This window comes from Ictidomys tridecemlineatus, chromosome 4, assembly GCF_052094955.1.
Source record: "Ictidomys tridecemlineatus isolate mIctTri1 chromosome 4, mIctTri1.hap1, whole genome shotgun sequence".
In the NCBI taxonomy this organism is placed as follows: Eukaryota; Metazoa; Chordata; class Mammalia; order Rodentia; family Sciuridae; genus Ictidomys; species Ictidomys tridecemlineatus.
Genome location: NC_135480.1, coordinates 52,134,867 through 52,151,841, shown reverse-complemented (window position 1 = coordinate 52,151,841; position 16,975 = coordinate 52,134,867). Strand labels below are relative to the sequence as shown.

General features: G+C 43.2%; 1 protein-coding gene across 7 annotated transcripts in view; it reads right to left on the bottom strand.

The window, feature by feature from the left end:
- Window positions 1-4,526: 4,526 nt before the first annotated feature.
- Window positions 4,527-16,975, bottom strand: part of Sbf2 (SET binding factor 2) — a 401,965-nt gene continuing 389,516 nt past the window's right edge. For 6 of the 7 annotated variants that reach the window (XM_078046492.1, XM_078046494.1, XM_078046497.1 and 3 more), the window contains 7 exons: window positions 14,214-14,341; window positions 13,038-13,271; window positions 11,898-12,002; window positions 10,322-10,515; window positions 9,576-9,663; window positions 7,143-7,274; window positions 4,527-6,216 (listed from right to left, as the gene is read on the bottom strand). In XM_078046492.1, the coding sequence (XP_077902618.1) occupies window positions 6,118-6,216; window positions 7,143-7,274; window positions 9,576-9,663; window positions 10,322-10,515; window positions 11,898-12,002; window positions 13,038-13,271; window positions 14,214-14,341 (980 nt within the window). In that variant the 3' untranslated portion in view covers window positions 4,527-6,117. The remainder of the gene's footprint in view (window positions 6,217-7,142; window positions 7,275-9,575; window positions 9,664-10,321; window positions 10,516-11,897; window positions 12,003-13,037; window positions 13,272-14,213; window positions 14,342-16,975) is intronic. The other variant, XM_078046499.1, reaches the window with a different exon arrangement.

Here is a 16,975-nt window from a genome sequence, read left to right as displayed (position 1 = left end):
CAGTACAGGGGCCAGGTACTAAGCAGAAGTCTGGTCATTGTGGACCCACTGGGTCGGAGAAGGCACTCACCTCGTAGTTCCTTGCACCCAGGGATTTAATTGGAATTGATACTCTTTGACAGTGGGAGTAATCCCTGGTCTCTTGGGTCTTCTTTCATAGAGAAGGCCAAGTGGGGACAGTCAGTACTTTATATATATATGTATGTATTTTAGTTGTAGATGGACACTGTTTTATTTATTTTATGTGGTGCTGAGGATCCAGCCCAGTGCCTCACATGCGCTAGGCAAGTGCTCTGCCATTGAGCCACGACTCCAGCTTCCCAGTGGGTACTTCTGGAACTCTCTTCTCCCTTCTCCTTCACCCTGTGGCTCTTGCCACATTTTAGAGTAGATAAAAATAATGACATCTCATCCCAGGGGGTGTGGCAGAGATTAATGCCATCATGAACAATTTAAAGGATGAAGGGTTAGGGGTCCCTAACAGTCCTCCATTTAATTTATCAGTGTGACCCCTGCAGAAAAATGATGGGCCCTGGAGAAAGACTGCAGACCCCCTGAGGCTCACCCAAGGGGGAGCCCTGCCTGTAACTGCTGCGTCAGAGGCAGAATCATTGCTGGTGAAGATGAATCAGGCTTTGGGTTTGTGGATGCAGCCATTTGGCAAGTGTGTTCTTTCCTATTACAGTTAGAGAAGAGGATCAGAAGCAGTTCACGTTCACTTGGGATGGACAACAGTGTTTGTCAGAAGTTTTGCCTCAAGCTGTGTCAACTCTCTTCCCCCTGTTACAGTGCCATCGGAAGAGAGGAGGACCCTCTGGACATTCCACACATCATCACATTGATTCACTGTAGCCGTGACATTGTGTTGATTATGTCGAGTGTGTTGTGTGAAAGCCATGGAGATTCAAGGAGCTGCCTCTGTATTGAAGTTTTTAAGGGCCCAGGGGTCGGGTATGCTGGGATACCTCCTCCTACATAAAAGAAATCACCGCATCTTGCATCTCTTGTCACAGTGAAGAAAGCATGGTGCCTGGCAACCTCCTTTGGGGTCTGAGGCAACATGTCAATCTGGGTGACAGAGAAAGCTGGGTGCCCTGCCAAGAAAGGCTCTGAGGAAGCCTAAGACTGCAGTGAGAGCAGCCCTGCTGTTGGTCATATGATTTGGCAGACTCTGTGGTGTTGGAGATGTCAGTAGTGATAAAGAGGAAAGATGTAGCAGGGAGCTGATGGAGAGTCCCAACTCAAAATCACAACATGGGCCTTTGGGATCCTGCAGCAAGGCTGCACCATCAGCAGCAGAGGACTAGATAATTTTTTTTTTTTTTGTACTGGAGATTGAACCCAGCCCTTTTTATATTTTATTTAGACACAGGGTCTCACTGAGTTGCTTAGGGCTTTGCTAAGTTGTTGAGGCTGGCTTTGAGCTTATGATCCTCCTGCCTGAGCCTCCCCAGCTGCTGGGATTACAGATGTGCACCACCATGCCCAGCGACTATATACCTTTTGAGAAATAGTCCCTAGTGGTGACAGAACACTGTCTATGGAATACCAAGTGGGAAGCCCCAAATTGTCTATTATGGGCTGAGTTCTGTCAGAGGCATCAAGTTGTAAAGTCAGATGGGCCTGGCAGAGTCTATTGTGAGATAGAAATACTGCAGCTGGGATTGAACTTGCAGGATCAGAGGAGGTAGCCAGGGCCTGTCCCCTACAACCCTTATACCTAAGACATATGGAGGGTCCTGTGTAACCAGCTAAGAAAAGGAAATAGCCTGGGCCTGGTTTACTGATGGGTTACTTGGTACATGGGAATGTGGTGAAGATGGTCAGTGTCTCCCTGATTGTCCAGGAGAAATTCACCCCCGGGGGTAGAGAAGTGAGCAGAGTGCTTGGCTGTCTGCTCTGTGTGCAAGAAGAAGTGTCCAAAGCAGTAGGTATCTATACTGCCTGATTGTTTGGTCAGGGGACTGGAAGACTGGAGATGGGCTGTGGTGTGGCAGAGGTGTGTGGCTGCAGGTGGGTGTGTGGGGAAAGCATGCTGGGTGTTTTTGTAGCACATTAATGCTCACCTGAAAGCACCCAACACAGAGGAAGCAGTGAATAAGCAAGGGAGGAAAATGACCTGCACTGCTGACATTAACCAGCCCTCATCAATGGCCAAGTGGGAACCAGCACAATGGCTCTCCTATAGGTTTCCAAGGAAACCTAGACACTCCTGCCTTGGAATGCCAGGGTTTGGCAAGAGAGGCCGATGCTGACCCCTAGTGTGGCTCTACTCCTTGAGGAAGCCAACTGCTTTGGGCTCTTTCCATCATGGAAGGGCCCATGATTCATCAAGGTCAGTTACTCCTGGCAGTAGGGTGACTTCCCTTCATGTCTTTGGCCTATGGACACAAAGAATCCAAGTGCCCTGGTGGCAGCCATAAGTCATCCTTGAATGCTATGCTGTGTGGAATTCCATACTTTGGATCATGCATTCTGTAAGGCCCTAGAACATAGTGCTGACAGAGGCTCTGTGGTCAGAAAAGGCAGTACATACCCAGAATACCTGGAAGGTGACCCAAGGGTCACATCTGCATTGTGGTCTCTTGCTCTTCCCCTCATTTCCTTCTCATTGCCACTTGCTTCTCAGAGGACTGAGACTAACACATCTGTTACTACCTGTGTGCTCTTTTGACTAGCAGCAAATGCATCACCCAGGAGCTTGTTAGAACTATGGAAGGTCAAGTCTCAGCCCAGACTTAATTATTAAGATCATTTGTTGTTGTTGCTGTTGGGGATTGAACCCAGGGCCTTGTGCATGCTAAGCACATGCTCTGCCACCTCCAGGCCCTAGAATCTTCATTTTAACAAGATGGTTTATAAGAGCATTAACATTGGAGAAGCACTGATTTATTTATTTTTCTCCAGCAAATCTTTTAAATCTCAGTTTGGAACTTGAGTCCTTGTCAAGGTAAACATTTGGAATCACAATGTAAAAGACCACCTGGATCCCTCATTTTTGTTGTGTGTATGTGTTGGGGATTGATCCTAGGCCTGTATGTGCTCTATCACTGAGCTACACCCCCAACCCCTGGGTCTTTTATTTCATAGGCTAAAGCCCAGCAGAATGAAGGGACTGGTTCAAGGTCACAGAGTGAATTACAAGAGAGCCAGCACTGGAACCCAGCTTCTCCCACTGCAGGCTCTGCTAAGAGCAGGCTAATTGCTCTAAATCTATTGTCTAGAATGATAGCCGTGGAAATATGGTTGTATTGAAATATGTGCTACAGTATACGTTGCTATGAAAACATGAGATATATGAAAAAAAATTTGGTCTTTGTCCTGGGCTCCTAGGACACAGTTGCTAAAACTCTTAGACTTTCCTCTGTTGTCTTGTTATTTAAAATGTGCCCTTTTCAGCCCCACCTGAGTTCGTGCTGTAAGATGATTTAGGGTAGGGCCGCTGGATAGCTTTGGGAGGGGGGCTGGTCACCAGAAAGACAGAACAAGTGAATAGAGGGTGGGAGATTTTGGGCTCTTCAGCTTCAGGGGATGGAGAGCATTGGGTTATAAAAACTCATGAACAGAGATTTGGAGAGCTTCTGAATCGATGGCCATCAAGGTGCCATGCCACCAACTGTACATCTTGCTCTGTGCATTTCTTCCAGGTAGGGAGGGGCCTGCTACAGATTGTTGCAAGGCACAAATCAGGGTCTGTCCTCCTTGGAACCCAGTGTCCCTTCCCTTCAGCTCTGCGCCAAGGAATGAAGGGCATCCAGGTACTGACACTGTGCATATGGCTCTTGCTCAACCCCCAATCTCAGATGTTTCTCTCCTGACTGAACCTCAGGGACAGAGCAGGGTACAGTGGCATATCCCAGGGTTGGCCATTAGGGAGGAGGCTTGGGGCCTCTTGGCTGGGTCACATGTGATCTCTAGACTGAGGAAGCCTGAAGTCCCAAGGAGGGGGATACCAATGCCTTGACTTGGGCCCCTGTGGCTCTTGGAGGTCTTCTTGCCTGGTTCAGGGAGGTCTCCTTAAAGGTCCAGCTCTGCTGGCTACATGAGGGAACTCCAAGGACTGAGCCGGAGGAAGTATTGACCAGAACTGAAATCCCTGACCACTCTTTGTGTTGCTGATGGAAGCAGCAGTCTGCTACCCAGCAAGACTTCAATGGCTTATGCCGAAAATCTTCACAAATGGCCCCGTACCATAGGTGGTAAGACTGTGACCCAGAAGAGGTAAGGGACTCTTACAGTCTCTCACAGCTCAGGAGAGCAGGTGGTAGGGTGGCAGTAGGAGTGAGAACATTGGCCTGAGGTGTCTTCTTAAACACTGCAGAAGAGTGTCCAGAACCCAGAAGCTCAGGACAGTGTGTCCAGCATCTGTTACTCCTGAGCAAAGGGCAGCAATGACATTGGCAGAACCAAGGCCCAAGTGCACTATGTTTTATCCTTGAACCTTCCATTCCATGACAAGGCCTGAACATTTCCCTTTGGAGGGATGTGCACTGCAGAATAAATGTCACTTCACAGTTCAAGAAGGATGCTATTTCTTAAGAAATAAATTTAATTCAAGGTGGTTAGTGAACGTAAGGCATGTAATGCCTTCATGAAAGTTAAAATAATCCAGTTACAAAAGAAGCACTGTGTACAGTCTCAAATTGCTGAAAGTACAATGGGCTCCATATTTTACAAAGTACAAAAAATTATTTCATATACAAAGAAAAGTACAAATAATGTGCAAAACCATTTTCACAGGTGGCAAATTTATAAAATGAGTATGATAGAAAAGTCCTTCCTTCTTATTATTTCCCAATTTCTTATATATTAACACATTTCTATGTCCTACTGTATAGGCAATTTTAAACTTGAAAATCTGACTTATTTTAACCTACAAAGTAGCTTTTTCTTAGAAAGGGAACCTTTCATTACTAAAATCTTATGAATGAATCAGTAAAGTTAATTTTACATTAAATTATAAGCAGGCTATCTGAAAAACAAAGATATAGAAATCATATATACATATTTTTGAAATATTAGTTTGGTATTTAATATATTAACATTTCAAAACAAACGCAGTGATGGAGCTACCTAGGGCAGAGCAGCTGAGGCAGCAGAGGCTGTTCCTGCTCACGGAGAGCAAACAGGATCCTTGGGCCTCAGGATGAACAAACACAAGGTTGTCAAAATAAAGAGAATCTAAGGGCAGTTCTTATTTTCATGTGCAGAAGTGCTGTGTGGGTGTCAGCCCTGCCGCAGCATGTGCTTGTCAGGGGTGTGTGGCTCTAAGTAGCTGGCTGCCATCTTTCCAACATCTTCACTTGATTAGGAGCTCAGTGCAAGGGTTTGTGGGTTAGTGCATGCAGCTTTCTGCATGTTATTTTGTGTAAGAAGCTGTCAGGGAGCAGAAGAACACACAGGAACACAGGCCCTGCATCCTTGGACCACCTCTAGTCTAGAGGATTCCATGTTTTGGAAGCAGCATTTCCTGCATTGGCCTGGTCATCGCTGCATCATTCCCCGGGCAGGCTTTTTCTATCAGGATAATCCTGTGAGCTCCCTCTTTGCCTGTTAATGATCAATAATGTCTCTCACTGGGAACCTCAATGGCAGAGCAAGGACCAAGGAAGCACCTTTTGGTAGCACCAGAGAACTGAGCATCTCAAAGGTCAGGCATAAGAGTAGGTGTCTTGATGGGAAACCTACTCTATATAGAATGTAAGATGATCTTTGGAGGGTTTTGATTTTTGCTTATTAAAGAGTTCTCCAAGGAAATTATGACCTTGGAGAACAAAAAGGACCTTCATAAAGGACTCAAGTAGGTCATGGCCATTTTGCCTAGAGGATGGATGAGAGCAGGTTCAGGAGAATTCTTCTGATCCCTAACCACTAAGACCCTGTTAGAACAATTCAGTGCAAGACATAGGAAGGGCCTGGTGCTCTTGACCAGGCTGTGTGACACACCCATTCAGGTGAAGTGGACGTAGTAACTGCTGTAAGGAGGGCCTGGGTAAGACCAGGCAAGAGAAGGCCATGCCCTGGGATGACTAGCTGCCTGCTCTTCAAGGATTCATGCCTTTTTTCTATCTGGCAGCAGGAACTCCTCTCCTCCTTTTTCTTGGGTTGACCAAGGTATCAGGCATCAGAGATACAGCTCTGGATCCTGTCCATCCATTGCTGGGCACTCTGTCCATCCTGGGCACAGAAATTATACACGCGCTTGCTGGTCTTGAGCTAAAAAACCAAATGACAGAGAACCAGAGATGAAGGGCAGGGTTGTTTTATGGCTTTGGCAAGTGGCAAATCAATCCCTGTAACCTTCCTTTCCATACTGCCCCAGCACCTCTATTTTTTCTTTCTCTATTACCACACTGTCACTGCCTTTATGGTCTTTTTACTTTTCTAGTTCCCAAAGTCACAGGGGATGTTAATAGATAGGTACTGGGGACACAAGAGAGACTGTATGCATTCCTGGGGCCACCTTTGACTGGGGGTAAGGATCAGGACTGGCTGGAGTCTCTGGCTTCTCTCACATATCACACCAATGTAGTATCGGCGAGGGAGCTCAGGCGGAAAGCCCAAGAGTCATCCTTATTATGTAGTTAGCCTTTGTGTCCTTTTCTTCAATTGGGGCCATAATGGAAGCCAAGAGAACAAGGAAATGGTCTCCTGGCCTGATCGGGACCCTGGAATATGACCTCTGCTTTTTATGAAGACTTGCTTGACTCCAGGGATTAGACAAGTCGCCTTCTGTCCTGTGGCCCATAAAATGCCCTAAGGCCCACCTTCAGTCCCCTGAAGATATTAGGGCAGACAATTATCATGTGTGACCAAGGACAGCCTTCTGTGGAGGTTCAAGCTGAAAGACCACTGGATATGGAGGGAGCGGCATCTGTCCTTGAAAGTGAGGGTTACTGAGATGACTAACAGCATTTTGAAAGAGTTTGTTGGCTTCCCTGTGTGGATCTGAAATGCATGGACAGCTCAGAGAGGTCAGGCTTGGGTTTACAGTGCTGATTTCAAATTCAGTACTCCCCACAGCCAAGGTCTGTTACTCCTCTGCAGTCACCACCAATTGTTCTGGGGACCTCATAGTGTCTTGAAGGCCAATGGAATGATGTGCAGGCTGAGTCACCAAAAGAGAAATAAGATCAACTTACATCAAAGAAGGCCTTGTCACTCGTGTGCTTTGGGGCTCCCATGCTGGGGCCAGCAGGGATGACCATTTCTACTTCTGCCAGGTCAATGTGGCCTTTACAACTCGTGTCTTCACCTGAGTCATAGTATCGCAGCTACAATCAAACGGAATCAGATAGGATGTGAAAGACATAGAAAGGGAAAATGGCATGGCTTTCCAAAATGTATCTGATTGTTTTCTCTGTCTTGTGCTTATATCTTCAAAAAAAAAAAAAAATACACACTGATTGACTCTAGGAAGAACCAGTGCTGGGAGAAGGAAGTGGGCACAAGATGCATGAACTTCTTTGAAATTTGAGCAGGTAAATATGTTACATATAAAAAATAGTGAGCCAACAACCATTAAGAAATACACAACACATAACAAAGGCGTTTAGTGTCCTAAGCTAGTAAAAAATAGGCAAGTCAGAGAAGAAAGACAAAGACCTATAAACATCTGAAAAGATAACCAACTTTGCTGATCAGAGAAAAGTAAATGAAATGACTAAGATTTCACTTTTCATTTGGATTGAAAAATATTAAAAATGGCTGATAATACCCAGCAAGACAATGAGGTCTCTTGAATGCTGTTAATGGGGATATAATTTGTTAGAAATCTTTGTGGAAAACGATTTGGCAATATCAACTAAAACTGAAAATGTCTGTGTCTGTTGAACATCTTTCCCAGCTCTACAAAGTTATCCTACAGACACAGAAATAAAGGGCTTTTCTTCCTCAATGCATTCATTAGCTCAGCATCAGAAAAGAGGTCCTTTTCTTTCGGTGGAACCTTGGTTGATTAAATAATAACCACCAATAAAATAGAATATGCTAGATGGCTTTCCAAAAAGAACAAGGAAGACTTCTATTATAAACTGGTAGAAAAATTGTTCAAGCTACATTATTTTTAAAAAGCAAGTTTGCCAAACAGCATATAGATATAAAATAATTTCTGTAGAACAGCTTAACACTTGATTGCATTGGGGACTTTTGGATCTTTATGAAATATCTGAATTTGGTCTAATAACACATGCATTGGTTTTGGAATAAGAAGGAAAGAAAAAAATATTTTAAAAGTTAAAGAGCCTGCTGGTGAAATACAGCCCGTGGATTTCACTGTGCATGACAGGAATGTGTCTGCTGTTTCTGTCACTGCTGTTCTGGCCTCAGACTTTTCTGTCTCTCCACTCAGAAGTGGTATGAGTAGAGCTAAATGGAAAAACTATCTACCTTTCATGTTAAAGAAATCCAAAATATTGGTAAGAATGCAAGTATAATTTGGTGTAATTTTAAACTATGGAAAAATTATGACATTCTCCTATGTTGTATTTAGTGGTTTAATGGACTCTTCTGCACAGTGAAGGCTCTATGATTTCAGAGACACCTTTAAAGTACAGTCCCCCTAAGGGGGCTTCCATTTATATATGTGAGAATAAGTTATCAAATAAAGACTCTGTAACTTTTGCGAAACCCCTTGAGCAGAGGAAAAAGTGGGCCCCAAATATAATCATCTTCTAGCTGCAGATCCCACGGGAGCATTAGAGGGTAATAGTTCAGCACTTTCTCGAAGTCTGCCTGGATGAATGTGTGAGAATGAGCACCAACCCTTTGCCTCAGGCTGTCTGGCCTTTGGTCAGAAGGAGAGGCCACATAGCTCTTAGTAATAAAAGGTGCAGAGAGGAGAGGTGGGAGGTTTGAGTATGGATCTCTCTCCTTTGAAACCCCTGGAGCAAAGATTATGACACTAAGGCTAATAATCTTTAGTTGTGAGAATAATAGCTAAGAATCGAACAATGGAAGAAGGTTCCCTAATGTGGTCAGCAAGGTCAAGTCTAATACCTGACCACTGTGAACTCCAGGTTTGGGTAGGGCCTCCTCTTCCCCTCCCCTCCCCTCTCCTGTTGCTACCATCTTTGAGGGATAGCAATGCCTTCTTCAGTAACCAGTACAGTGATGGGCACAGAAGTGGAGTGCAGTAAACATCTCCTGAGTGGCTTAACACCCTCAGTCATGGCTGGATGTTTGCTGTGAGGATGAAAGGTATCTGAATTCTGTGGCACGCGCACAGGCCTATTTGTGCATATGGTACACATGCAACAGGCTGAGACCTCAGTGCTTCCTGACCTGGGCTTTAAGGGCAGACACAGGAGATTTTCAAGCATTAAAAAGAGTTGTGCTCTCTGAGTGCTCTGGACTCAATTCACTGCCTCTGAGTGAATGTGCCTCTACTTTGGAATTTCCCTCAGAAGGTTACTAGGGAAATCAGGGGCCCTGGAGGAGCCCCCAGGCTGCATCTGAGAGACTCTAGGACAGCAGTCTGTACATGAGGAATGTATCTGTTTGTTGAGAGCCAAATAATAGCCAGGGATTGAGACCAGCCCCACAGAAGTAATTTCTTCTGGCGTTAACAGTATTACCTGATGTTTTGTTACATCCAAAACGAACCAACGTGGTTTCCAACCTTTCAACAAAGCCCCTCTTTTGTAAAGTGTTCCCTCAAAGGACCTAGGAGAAATGACAACAAAGTAATTTTAATTTTTTACTTAGAAAATGTGCTAGATCTCTATTTCCTCTATGTGATCCACAAAAAGGACAGTCAGAATTCTCCCTGGAATTTGGTACTAGACCTTTGGGAAGGAACTGCCTTTTTCTGCTGCACTCATCATACTTGTGAGGTTAGGAACTGTTAACAGCCACCTTCTGTGCTATGCTGGGATTAGTGTAACATAGAGAGAAAAGCACAGTTGGAAACAGACAGAGCCTGAAGACACTGTGTAAGAAACCAGCATGGCTTTGGCTGTCCTAGTTTCTGTGAGTAAATTCCTTTTGCTTCAGCTAGCATGAGCTGGATTTCTTATGTGTGCCACAAAAAAAGTGCTGACTAACACACATTCCCTCAAAAGCTCTGGCAGACATGAGATAATAACAATCAGGAAACAACCACAAATAACTATAACCTCTTGGCATTATTTTTAGTTGTAAGGTTCATTTTTTTTCCCTCTTCAAAGAACCATCTAAAGCATTGAGGAAAAAAAAAAGAATTCAAGCTAATCTGTTTCAAGTTTAAAAAAGGCTGTAGTGCACAGGCAGTCACAGAGGCCTGTGGATTAGCTTAGGGCAGCAAGGGGAGTCTTAGCAGACTCAGCAGAGCTCAGCACATCACCTGTTCTCATCGTTCTTGGAGGTGTACTGGCTGTAGAGGGTAGCTGCCCTTCGCTCCACCCCATTGGATGGGGAGATGCTGGCATTATGCTCTTCGCCCATGCTACTGTCCGGGAGGTGCAACACAGGCCTCTTCTGATAGGAAGGTAGGTTCGTAGACACAATTCCTGGGGACCCTGATGGGTATCTTTGGGGCTGAAAACAAAGGAACAGGTGCTAAGAAAGCTTTATAGAGACTTTAAGCAACTGACCTGATCATTTCACTTACGCAAATTTATCTCAAGAGAAAAAACTGGACTATGAGCAATGATGTATGTACAAAGACACTTATCTTGGGGCTGTTTAAAAATAAAAACTGTAAACTCTCTAATATCCATTATCAAGGGACCAGTTAAAATGTTATTTCTGTACATGATGTTCTAGACAGTCACTAAAATGATGCTGCTGACTTATACATGGTGGCAAATAGAGGACACGTATGCCAACATTAAGTAAAAAAGACGGCAGGTTAAAAAAAAGTATGTAAAAGTCAATCGCTTTTGTCTGTGGGCTCAGAATGATGAAACAGTTGGGAGAGCACAGTGGTTTATTTCAAGTTATAAATTATGGGTGATTTTCATCTTCTGTTTTATAACTTGCTGTGACTTATCTTATTTAAAAAATACCTTACTTTAATAATCAGAAAAATATCAAGAAACTATCTTTCTGAGGAAAAAAGCATAAAGGCATTGCCCATGGCTTATGTGCTATCAGCACCTAAACGTTGAGGCTCGAGACAGAGCCTGGAGGGTCCCTCCTTACCAAAGGTTTTCTTCTCACTCCACTCCTCTTGACCTCTCCTTTCTGAAATGCTCTTGTGAATACTCATCTGTCCTAATTTCCTTTCTGATATGTTTGGAACCAATCTGATGTGAATTTGAATGGTGGTACTACCAATTACTAGCTGTGAGATCTCTGCCTGCTTCCTCATGTATGAGGTAGGACCCTCCTCACTGTGGACTGGACAGGATGTGAATGTGTCTGCTACTAAGCACAGTCCCTTGCACATATTATGTGCCTGATAAATGTTTCTTAAATCAGAAACAGGAAATGGGATGTGAGAAGCAGAAAACAGAGTATTTGGTTTAAAAACATTTCTATGATAAATGCTTCTTAAATCAGAAACAGAAAAGGAAGTGTGAGGAATAGAAAGCAGCTTATTTTGTCATTTTAAAATATTTTCATTTTCTATGCTTATTTCTCTGGAGCAAACATGGCCTTGGCATTCCCCACCTCCCTCATGTGGTAGAAGATCAATTGAAACCACAGTGACACTGGGATAGAAAAGAACCCAGTAATTTTCCCTGGATTCAGTGCCCTAAAACATTAAGTATTATGTCACTGTGGTATGGTGAGATACTCAGGAAATATTCAGTCATTTGGAACTTTCTGCCCTGGACCCCCAGGGCATGACCCCTCCCTTTTCCATCTTCCCTCTGGCCATAAATCCAGAGTCCCTTTGGTGGGTCAGTGGGTCCCATCTGACCTAGTACCCTCAAAAGCTAAGAATTAGCTCCTCGGGGGCTCTGCCAACTCACCCGGTCTATTCTTGCATCTTCTTTAAGGTCCATGGTTACTTTTTCCCACAGCTGCTGCCATTTCTCAGGGGTTTGGTTCAATTTATGCTCCAATTTTTCAATTTCCTGCAAATAAATGAAGTTTTCTGACAGATTAGTACTTCATAGAAGTTAGGATGTGCCCCAGAGCCATATTTCCTCTGTATTGGGCCCAGATGAGCAGCATGGCAGAGGACAGTTAAAAAAAAGTCATATATGTGGGGCCTCAGAGGTTTCCCAAGCCAGGAAGAGTGGTAGGCGCATGAGTTGGTATGACTCACTGTGATGAAGATGATCTATCAGGACTCATAATCAGGTTATTTTTTTAAAGACATGCTTAAAAAGCAAGAGATAAGATATATATCCTATTCACCTTCATTTTTGGGCAACCAATGAGAAATCTGATGGGCAAAGTAAATGGTCAAGCACTGGGCCTGTGTCCTAACCCTAATGGCTGAGATAGATGTGAAGTCTGTCCTTGACAGAGGAGCCCCTCAACTCTGATGACTCAAAGTAGATGTGAAAAGAATGAACCAAGAAATGCCCAAAGAGACGGATTTCCCTTCTGATAGGGGTCTGGTACAGTGCTATCACTGCTGCATACTGTACCTGCCCAGAAAACCAGAGGGAGAGCACTCTTTAGGAACCGTCTGGACCACATGAGGACTCAAAACCATTCCTCAGGGTAGCTACTGCCAGGATGGCTGTGCTCCAGAATTTTCCTTGCAGAAGGTAGTTGGCAGCAGTCCCATCAGGCCATCAGCTACCCACACTTCTGACCAGAGGAAGTAAAGCACCCACAAAAGCCATAGCCCAGGCCTGACTCAGGATGCTTGGGCAGCTAAAACAGCTGCTCTCAGAAGGAGCAAATCACTCCTTTTGGTCAACTGCTTCCTTGAAATGCAGGAAGCTGACTTTTATTGAAAATCTTTTCATTGGTTAAGCCTGTACCCCACTGATATAGGGGAGCAAGTCTGGTTTCTTCAGATTTTTGGAGTGCTACCTATGACACTAGGAAAGCCATGCTCAGAAGTTTATGAGCCAGCCTTTGCTTTGCTTGGTTCCTAAGGCCCCGGTGTGTTCCCAGGGTGAGCCCTGTGTGCCTGCACACAGCTGACTTACACTAAAAAGTCTGGTGAGAGCATCGGGCTGAATGATGCTGACATTATCATAGCACGGCCACACTGTTCTCCTTTGGCTCTGGGGCCCCGCTCCTCCAGCCAGATCAGACTCTTCAGAGGGGAAGTGCTTGGGAGTCAGCATCATCCAATCATATGAAGGCCCTGTGGACAGGGTCTCCTCTGTGTAGTAGTCCCACTTCTTGAGGCTGGAGATGTTTACATTGGGCTTCAGGGCCTGTTTAAAGAAAACTCTGAAATATAGTTTCATATTGACCAAAGTACCCCAAGCTTACTAACATTTGCAGGGGCCCGGGCGAGCATGTGAATGGAGTTTCAAGTATCATTCACCTGAACATTAAAAGTTATACATCAAGATGAATTGTACCCTAGGAAGTGGGAGCACTGAGGAATCTAGCCTCTGCTCCTAGTCCTTGGCTTAAGCTTTTCCTCCCATCCTGGCCTTACACGAATGTTTATGTACAGACTCTGTCTTCCCTCTGCTGAGGAGCTACTTCTCACACCAACCTTGGGCCTAGACTGGGAAAAGTAGCCTGGTGAGTAGCCAAACTCCTTGAATTTGGGAATTTCAAGGTACCCAGAGCATGACTTAGATGAGGAGAGATGTGCCTTGGTTTCTTGTACTCCTTACCTTGGGAGGGGAGGAGGGTGCAACTGGGATTCTAATGCAGGGCACCCAGGGAAGGGACTTCTTTTGCTCCTAAATAAGGATAGTACTGCCTATCAAATGCTCCTGTTCCATCTTAGAGCCTTATTATACAGATGCACACAACAAAACACTGTTGTCCTGAGATACGTCATCCTTCTTGAGTTGGGCACCAAAAATCTCTATATCACAAAGGAGTATTTCCATGGGTTTGGTAAGATGGACTTGGAAAGCTTTTCCTAAAGCTTTCAGATTTTTCAGCCTAAATCACCTAAGAGAATTTGCCTTTCTTTGATTCTGATATCCTTTCTAGACTTTAGGGGCCAGATCCTAATTTTTGTGGCAAGAATTTAGCATTCATTCTCCATTTCCATCATAACCCAAACCTAAACTAAAATAGCTTTTGGCATGAAACCTTGTCCAATATTTATAAAAATTTATATACACTAAAACGAAGGAAAACTTTAACACAAAATATTTAGAAAATGAAACACAAATGATTTCTTACTTTACCTCTATTTCCACTGGTGAATATAAATAGTTAAAAAAAATGGGACTCTTCTTGTGCATTCTATCAATACACTCCCAAATACAAATTCCTTTCTTGGCATGCTTGTCTCCTTTATCATCAAATAAAGTTCCTGTAAATTAAAAAAAATCCAACAAAATTAAAGTTAAATACATTAACTTTTGCCTAAAGTGTGATGCATTGTGCAGAAACCTTAGAAAATAACTGCAAACTAAAGATGAAAGGAACTTCACAGCTATATGAGAAAAATCAAAGTGGAAGGAAAACATAGGCAAGGTTTTCCTAGGAAGTTATTCTCCTTTACTCTATGTTGTAAAATCTGCATCTATAGTCATAGAGGTCCTGCCAGGAGACATTCTATACATTTTTTCAATAGAAAATGGAAGACCTTATGAATTTATCTGATGAAACTCTGTTAAAAACATAATTTTATTTTTCCTTTCAAAGTTGTTGGCTGTTTATTAACAAAGCCATTTAAAATGTTAGTAGTTTATATATATGCAAATTATGGTCACAGAGACTTGGGATGACAGAAGGTCATGTTCTATATCACTAGGTAACCTGAAAGCAGAACTCAGGGTACTACTTCACTTTTGTACCTTTCAAAAGTCACTTGATTGCTCACATGAGCCTTTAAAAAAACAACCCCCCCCAAAAAAAAAAACCAAACAAAAAACTCCCCAAAAACCAAGGAGGAAGATGTGTCAGGGTGAGACAGGAGGGATTTCTATAAAGGTCCAGGAAGGGTGTCTCAGCAGTGCTGTCTTGCTTTGAATGAAATGACTCAGTCAAAAGTCAACAAGCATTTTACCAGTTTATCAGAAAAGAATGCCTCAAGTCCAAGGCTATGTGAAATCCTATAATACATGGGGCCTCCAAGACTAATGAATGTTTTCTTCTCTAATTTTTTTCTCTCCCCTCTATCTTATAAATGCAGGGTCCAGTGGAGTAGTTCTCAATCTTCGTCACACATTAGAAAAATCAGGGGCTTAAAAAAAAAGAAAAAAACCCAACGCTCTAGTCTACTCCAGTTCAATTATATCAGGATCTTTGCGACAGTCCCCAGATATTATTCATTTTGGGAGTTCTCCAAGTTAGTCCAGTGTTCAAAATTCAGACTACTCTATGGGTTGGAGAGTAGACTTTTAAGGTCCCTTCATAGCTCCATTTGGGAGGAGGCAAGGATTATATTGAAGGGCTGTGGGGCAGTTAGCTCCAGGTGGAATAGACTTTGGATACTTATGTAGAAAGGAGGAAAATGAGCTGAAACTGGAAAAGAAGGTGTGAGATCTGGCCTTCCAGATGACTGTCTTAGGGCAGCATGTGCACTATATAGGGAACATCATAAGAAGAGTTTTTGAAGGCTGGAGTTGTGGCTCAGTGGTAGAGCACTTGCCTTGCATGTGTGAGGCACTGGGTTTGATTCTCAGCATCACATTTAAATAAATGAATAAAATAAAGGTCCACCAACATCAAAAACAAAACAAAAGAAAGAAAGAAAGAACAGTTTGAAGCATCAGGCACTAGTGTCAGATCCTATCAAATTATAATTTTATAATCCAGTATATAATAATCAACAAATTACTCTTCTGGGACACAGGAGAGTTCATGGTGTTCAGGCTTTTCTGATGAAATCTTAAGTATTATGACTGATGAATTCCTCCAGCTGTGGCTGAGATGCCTTACTCTCTAATTGTTGATCTTGGATGTGGAGGTAGTTGCCACAGCTGTTCCTAAATGATGTTTTACTGTGTAGGCTTGATAATTAGTGCATCCACCCAAACACAGCAGGAACAGCCTCCAAAGTAGGTAGCCCAGTCTGGACTGGAGACATAAAACCAGGCTTCTTTGATGCTAATGAGGTGAGTGGCTATTGGGTAGCCCATCTATTCAGAGAGATGACTGGGCAAATGAACTTTAAGGACCCTTCAATAATCACTCTAGGATACTAAATGCAATTATGTGTCTTAAGAGAAAACATATCTAGGACACAAAATTATCATATCAAACAACTATGATCATCTTTCAATACATATCAAATTTCTATTCACTTCATTTTATTTATTAATCTTTTTCTGTGTGACAGGAAAGCAAATATCCTTGACCAGTTTTCAGAAGAGGAAACTGAGGGGCTGGAGAGTGGACTTTTAAGGTGAGATGAAGTAGTTTCTCCAGTGTCTCAATCATTTTCTGCCTTAGTCTGGCATTCTCCTCACTGGGCCAGTGGTTCTTCTCAACCTTGGCAGCACCTGGGAGCTTTAAAAAGCTGTTGGTGTCCAGTCTCCATTATCACAGATTCTGATTCAACTGTTGGGAAGTGCTGCCTGGACACTGGGAATTTTAAAAGTTTCCCAGGTGATTCTAATGTTCGGTTGACTCTGAGAACCAGTACAGTAGGCTTTGTTGCTTTTTTAATGAAGAGAGTCACAATCCACAGAAGAAGGTTTTGGCCACATCTGCATGTGGCTAAAGGTAATATGCTACTAAGCTTAATTTAACAAAACAAACTACCTTATTTAAAAAAACAAAAATCAAAACAAACTATTCTGTACAACTGTACTTTACTCACAACAATATTAAAATATGTTGTTCCTTTCAGTGACAAGCTGAGTGACTGGTGACCCCCTCAGTCACACAGATCAATTGGCTTAAAGACCAGGCCCCATGCAGCTGTTAACTAGCTGTAATGAATATCTTTCTAAGACACGGTTCTTAAGAAATTTTGTTTCTTATTGTGATGTGAGGA